This window comes from Tetrao urogallus, assembly GCF_951394365.1.
Source record: "Tetrao urogallus genome assembly, chromosome: 2".
Lineage (NCBI taxonomy): Eukaryota > Metazoa > Chordata > Aves > Galliformes > Phasianidae > Tetrao > Tetrao urogallus.
The window spans coordinates 70,661,942-70,667,889 of NC_136814.1; the positions used below are offsets into that span (position 1 = coordinate 70,661,942).

The 5,948-nt window shown below is 62.8% G+C and overlaps 1 protein-coding gene across 1 annotated transcript; it reads right to left on the bottom strand.

The window, feature by feature from the left end:
• Positions 1-471: 471 nt before the first annotated feature.
• On the bottom strand, positions 472-1,749 carry POU3F2 (POU class 3 homeobox 2; the record flags this gene model as incomplete). The annotated part of the gene is made up of 1 exon (XM_079532845.1): positions 472-1,749. The coding sequence occupies one exon, from the start codon at positions 1,747-1,749 to the stop codon at positions 472-474; it is 1,278 nt and encodes a 425-aa protein (XP_079388971.1).
• Between the last annotated feature and the right edge of the window lie 4,199 nt (positions 1,750-5,948).

A 5,948-nucleotide genomic window follows, 5' to 3' on the forward strand; every position in this document is an offset into this window, starting at 1 on the left:
TGAATTTCTGTAAACTTCGATATCCTCGCAGTGCAAATGACTACGTCTCAATACTGCCTGGGACAAGGGCTCCTTCCTTTCCCTGCTCACATCCCGACGGGCGGATGCCCACAGCCGCGCGCCCGCCCTCACCGCCGCCCCCGGCCCGGCCGGCGCAGTACTCACTCCTCAAGGCCCGGCCACAGCCCGCACCCGCCGCCCGACCGGAGCTTTCTGTCTGCTTGGATTCGCGTTCGCTTTTCTGCTCGCTTTTTGTTTGTTTGTTTTGTTTTGTTAATTTTTTCCCTATTTATCTTTCTTTTTTTTTTTTTTTTTTTTGCTCGATTTTTTTTTTTTTTGAAAGAGAGGAGAAAAATAAAAACAAAGAAAAACAAAAACAAAAACAAAAAACAACCCCAACACCGAAAGGAGGACGCCGGAAAGGCGGGGGGAAAGAGGAGGAGGAGTAGGGGTGGGGGGAGGGCGCCCAGGTCACTGCACGGGGGTCTGCACCCCATGGTGCGGCGGCGTGTCCCTGCTGGGCCCGTACACGTCCTCGGCGCCCGGCAGCGTCCCCCCGGGCGGCGTCATGCGCTTCTCCTTCTGTCTCCTGTTACAAAACCACACTCTCACCACCTCCTTCTCCAACTGAAGGCTGTCCGCCAGCGAGGTGATCTCCTGCGCCGAGGGCTTGGGGCACTTGAGGAAGTGGCTCTCCAGCGCGCCCTTGACGCTCACCTCGATGGAGGTGCGCTTTTTCCGCTTGCGGCCCTGCGCCGCGATCTTGTCTATGCTGGTGGGGCTGCCCGAGGAGGAGTCCGCCTCCTCCAACCACTTGTTCAACAAAGGCTTCAGCTTGCACATGTTCTTGAAGCTGAGCTGCAGGGCCTCGAAGCGGCAGATGGTGGTCTGCGAGAAGACGTTGCCGTACAGCGTGCCCAGCGCCAGCCCCACGTCCGCTTGGGTAAATCCCAGCTTTATCCGCCGTTGCTTGAACTGCTTGGCGAACTGCTCCAGGTCGTCCGAGGTCGGCGTGTCCTCGTCCGAGTGCGCCTCGTGGTGCGGCCCTCCCGCCGCCGCCGCTCCGCCGGCCCCCGGCCCTCCTCCGCCCGCGGGGTGCGGCCCGTGCGGGTGCTCGGCACCGTGGTGCGGCGGCGCGGGCGGCCCGGGAGCCTCGTCGTGGGCGTCGCGCAGGCCGTGGTGGTGCAGGGCGGGCTGCGCGGCGCCCAGCATGCCGTTGACGGTGAAGCCGGGCGGCTGCGGGTACAGCAGCCCCGCCTGCGCCGCGCCGTTGGCCGCGGCCATGCCCGGCGGCAGGTGCGCCGCGCCGCCCGCCCGCCACGCCGCGTGGTGCCCGCCGCCGCCGCCGCCGTGGTGCACCAGGTGCGGCGCTCGGCCCGGCGGCGGCGGGTGCTGCGGCGGCGGCAGCTCGTCGCCGCGCGGGGCCGCCTGCACCGCGGCCGGCTTGATGTCGGGCGGGCCCAGCGCGCCCGCCGCCGCCCAGGGCGCCTCGCCGCCGCCGCCGCCCCCTCCTCCGCCGCCGCCCCCTCCTCCGCCGCCGCCGCCGGGGCCGCCGTGGGACAGCGCGGCGATCCACTGGTGAGCGTGGCTCAGCGGGTGCCCGTTGCTCTGCAGCGCGTAGTCCGCCTGCACCAGCGCGCCCGCGTCGCGGTAGCCGCCGCCGGGCTGCATGCCGCCGGGCGGCTCGGCGTGCACCATGGGCGAGCCGGAGGCGAGCAGGCTGTAGTGGTTGGAGGCTGCGGTCGCCATGACTCGCCGCGCCGCTCTGCTCGCGCCGGTTAAAGGCGCCGCGCATTTGACAGCTACTTTTGCGCCTCGGGCGCCGCGCGGCGCCCGCGCCCCCCCGGCCCGCGCGGCGGCGGGGCCCACCGCGAAGGCACGCGCGGCCGCCCCGCCCCGCCGCCGCCGCCCATTGGCTGCGCGCCGCCCGACGGACGGGGGCGCCCCCGGCGACCGCCGCTGCCGCCGGCTCCCATTGGCCGAGCGCCGCGCCCGAGCCCCGCCCCCGGCCCGCCCCCCACCGCCCGGCGCCGAGGGGAACGGGCCGAGGGCGGGGCCGGGGGAGGGGCGGGGGCGCCGACGCTCCTTTCCCCCCCGTCCCGATCCCCCCTTTCGGGGCTCCGCCCCTCGCCCCGCTCCTGTTGCTCCGCGCCCGGCGGCGGCGCCCCGACCTCCCCCAGCGGGGTGCGAGGGACCCCAGGCGGGACGGAGCGGGCCCCGCTCGGGGCTCGGCGCGCTTTCATCCCCGTCGCCGTTATCCGCTGCGTTCGCCTCCCTCCGACGTGCGGACGGGGAACGATGCTGCGGGGCGCGGGGAAAGCTCCCGGCAGCCGCTCCTCACCGGCCCGGCCCGGCGCGCAGCCCCTCGGCGGCGCTCCTCGCCCCCCACCGCCGCCCCGTCGGGCCCTCCGATCCGTCTGTCCGCTAGCCCCTCGCCAGCGGAGGCTGAGGCGGACACTGCGGCGCTCTGATTCGGCTCTGCCCCGCTCCCTGCTCACAGCGGCTGCTCCTGCACCGCTCTGCGGCACGGACGTGAGGAAGGATTTCCGACGGTCCTGCAGGCTCTGAACGCGCCGTCCCATTTCTCGGAGCCCGCGGGGCCCCGCTGCTCCCGGGCTCTCGCGCGGCTCGTGGGGCGTGAGCGGACTCCGGGCCCTGCGCAGGGACGGAACCGGGCCGGGGCCGCACGAAGCCCAGCGCAGCCCAGGCGCTCTCGTGGGAACCGCTCCCGCGGGCCGTGTGTGGGGGACTGGGAGCCCGGGCCGCCTCTCCTCGGGTGGCTGTAAGGAACACGTTCAGCTGAGGGACCCACAGCGAAAGGGTGGGAATGGGTAACTCGGGTTGCCCGGCAGAAGGGCGCAGAGCGGTAACACTGAGGCAAAGTTGCGTAAAGTTTGCGCTCACGGCCACCGCTTCCCGCGCCTCCTCTCCTCTCACGGCTGCTCCATCCCTCTCGTTCATCGCTGTGTGAGCTCAGCCCTGGGAATGGAATGGTTTGTGCTCACGGATGCGGCTCTTCTCCCTTCACCCGCGGCCCCTCATCCCATCGCTGGGGCGGTGCACTCCGCCCGTGAGCGCGGTGCGGGCACAGCCGCTGCGGCCCCGACAGCCGCGGGACCGCTCTGAGCCGTGTATCAAAAGAACGGGGCGAAGTGCTGAGCGGTGAGTGTGAGGCCTTGGGAGGGAGGGAGGGTGGCGAAGAAGCAGAAGAGGAAAAAAAAAAAAGACAAATTCCATCAGTGTAGGCGATATGTTCTGGTCGATGCGCCCGCGGCTTTGCGCACTGAGCCCCGGGGCCGCAGCCCGGCGCGGTCGGTGCGGAGCTGCGCTTCGCTCCCGGAGCTTACAGGCAGCGCAAACCCCCCCGGCCGTCCGTGCCCTGCAGCCCCGGACAGAGCGGGAGGGGCTGAGAAGTTTCTTTGGTCCTGGAGGAGGAGGAGAGGAGCGCGGTGGACAGAGGGCGGCCCATTGTCCGCACCGGGGGCATTTTTGTCGGCCTGGCTGTGGTTGCTATAGTGAGGAGGAACGGGGAGAGAGAGGAGGGAATGGGGAAAAAAAAAAAAAAAAAAAAAAAGAAAAAAAAGCCGAAAGCAGCAGCCCCAAAGCGAACAGAGGAGCGCGGTCCGATCTCCCCGCGCTCCCCGCAGCGCCGCCCGCGCCCAACCAAAATAAGAGCGCGGCGAGGGGCTCGGGGTGCGGCGGCCCCGGAACTCTGCGGGGAGCCTCCAGCTCCGGCCCGGCCTCGGCCCGACCCCACGGCCTCTCCCTCGGGCACAGTTGCGCTACAGGGCGGCCGTGGCACTGCTCCCGGATCGCTGCTCTCTCTCTTTCTCCCTTTTCTTTTTTTTCTTTTTTCTTTTTCTTTTTATTTATTTTTTTTTTTTCCCCCCTTTTTGGTACCCAAATAACTGACAAAAGGGGGGGAGGAGGGGGGGAGGAGAGGACGGGATGGACGACCTCCCCCGATGCAAATGAGCAGCCCTTAAATTTTACAAGAGACTCTTATTTTGCAGCGGCGCTTTTTATTGCCTCGCTATTGAACTTTGCAAACAGTGCGGCGGGGGCAGGCGGCGATGAAGGGGCGCGGAGGCGCGGGGCTGAGCGGGGTGAGCGGTGCGGGGCGCGTTATAGTCTCTCGATGAATAGGGAACGGTGCAGCTCCGGAGATGGGCGCAGACGTAGCAGTGAGCGCTCGGGGAGGGGAAGGGGGCGGCGGAGGGGGGGCACCGCACTGTACTGCTTTGGTTTTGTTTTGGTTTTTATTTTTCTAGGAGAAGTTAGATTGCAGCTGAAGGAGAGAGGTCAGTATCTCTTCCAATCAATCTCTCTGTCTGTCTGACGCTGTCCCCATCTCATCCCGGCGAAGGGAAAAGCTCCAACTTCGCTCCTCCGCGCAGTGCGTGCAACTCCGCTCCCGGCGTAGTAAGGTTGTGGCCGTTCGGTGCCTTATCTGAGACGGGAAAATAGCAGCGCTCCTTCCAATCACGGGGAGAATTGGTCTCCTCCCGTTCAATTGTTACATATATATGTATTTTTTCTTTGGGTCTCATTTTGGAACTGCAGTTGACAACTTTTATTTAAAACCACTTTACCAGGCACCACTTAATGCATTATTCACGTTTTTAAAAATGCTTGAGAGAAATCACCTTAATGAAGAGAACATTTGCGGTAATTTGGTGATAATTATCAGAATCGCCAAACATTCGCAGAGGCTGTAGCGTTACGTGTTGGAAGAAAAGCAAAGCGCATTATTCTAATGGTCTGATATGCAAACTACGGACCGTCTAATTATAACCTTTAATAGCGCAGACGCGATGCGGTGCCGCTGTTGGGACGGGAGGGCCGCGGCCGTGCGCTCCGAGGACCGCGTGTGCGCCTCCATCCAGCGAGTGCGTTCCCGTGGAGCAGGGCCCTGCCAAACCGCATTTAAGAGAATAAAAATTAATGACTGCGAATTTGAGCGTTAAATTAACATTAATTATATGACCTGCCTGCTGGAAAGATTAAATTTCTTACGCCCTAATTAGATAACGTCTCCTCATACATCAAACAATTTCCTTTTCCAGATTTCGGTATTAAAATGCAGAACGGGAAGAGCGGGGCCGCTCCGTGGACGGCGCGGGGTGAGCGCTCTCGACCGGCCCCGGGTCGCGGCCCTCAGTGGGGGGAGGGAGGTGCGGCCCCGGGACCCCTGCGCCCCCCTCCCGGCTCCGGGCCCGCGGGCAGCGGGAGCCGGGCAGGGAGCCCCGACGGCTGCCGGGGCCGGGCCCGGGGGCGGACACGAGGGTGAGCGGCGGGGCCGTGCCGGCGGCGGGCCGGGAGGCTCGGTTACAGGGCGTCGGGTTGCAGGGTGCTGAGCTGGTGTGTCGGCGGCTTATGCACTAGGGAAGAAAGGGGGGGGAAAAAAAAAGGAAAAGGGAAAAATAGGGAAAAAGTGGAAAAGGGGGGAAAAAGGGGGGGGGGGGGGGGGGGGGGGGGAGGGGGAGGAAAAAAAGGAAAAAGGAAAGAAAAAAAAAAGAAGAAAATTCGACGAAAAGAAAAAGAAGGAAAAAAAGAAAAGAAAAAAGTGATATAAAAAAAGAAAATAAAGATCGGAAAAAGAAAGAAGAAAAACAAGAGAAAGAGAACAAAAAGGAAAGAAAGAAAGAAAGAAAGAAAGAAAGAAAGAAAGAAAGAAAGAAAGAAAGAAAGAAAGAAAGAAAGAAAGAAAGAAAAAGAAAGAAAGAAAGAAAGAAAGAAAGAAAGAAAGAAAGAAAGAAAGAAAGAAAGAAAGAAAGAAAGAAAGAAAGAAAAGAAAAGAAAAAAGAAAGGAGAAGAAAAAAGAAAAGAGAAGGAAGACAAAAAGAAAGAAAGGGAAAAAAAAAGAAAAAGAATAAAGGAAGAAAAAGAGGTGGGGAAGCTTCTCCCTAACCCCCCCACCCCCCCCGGGTGGGATGCGAGTAGTTGTG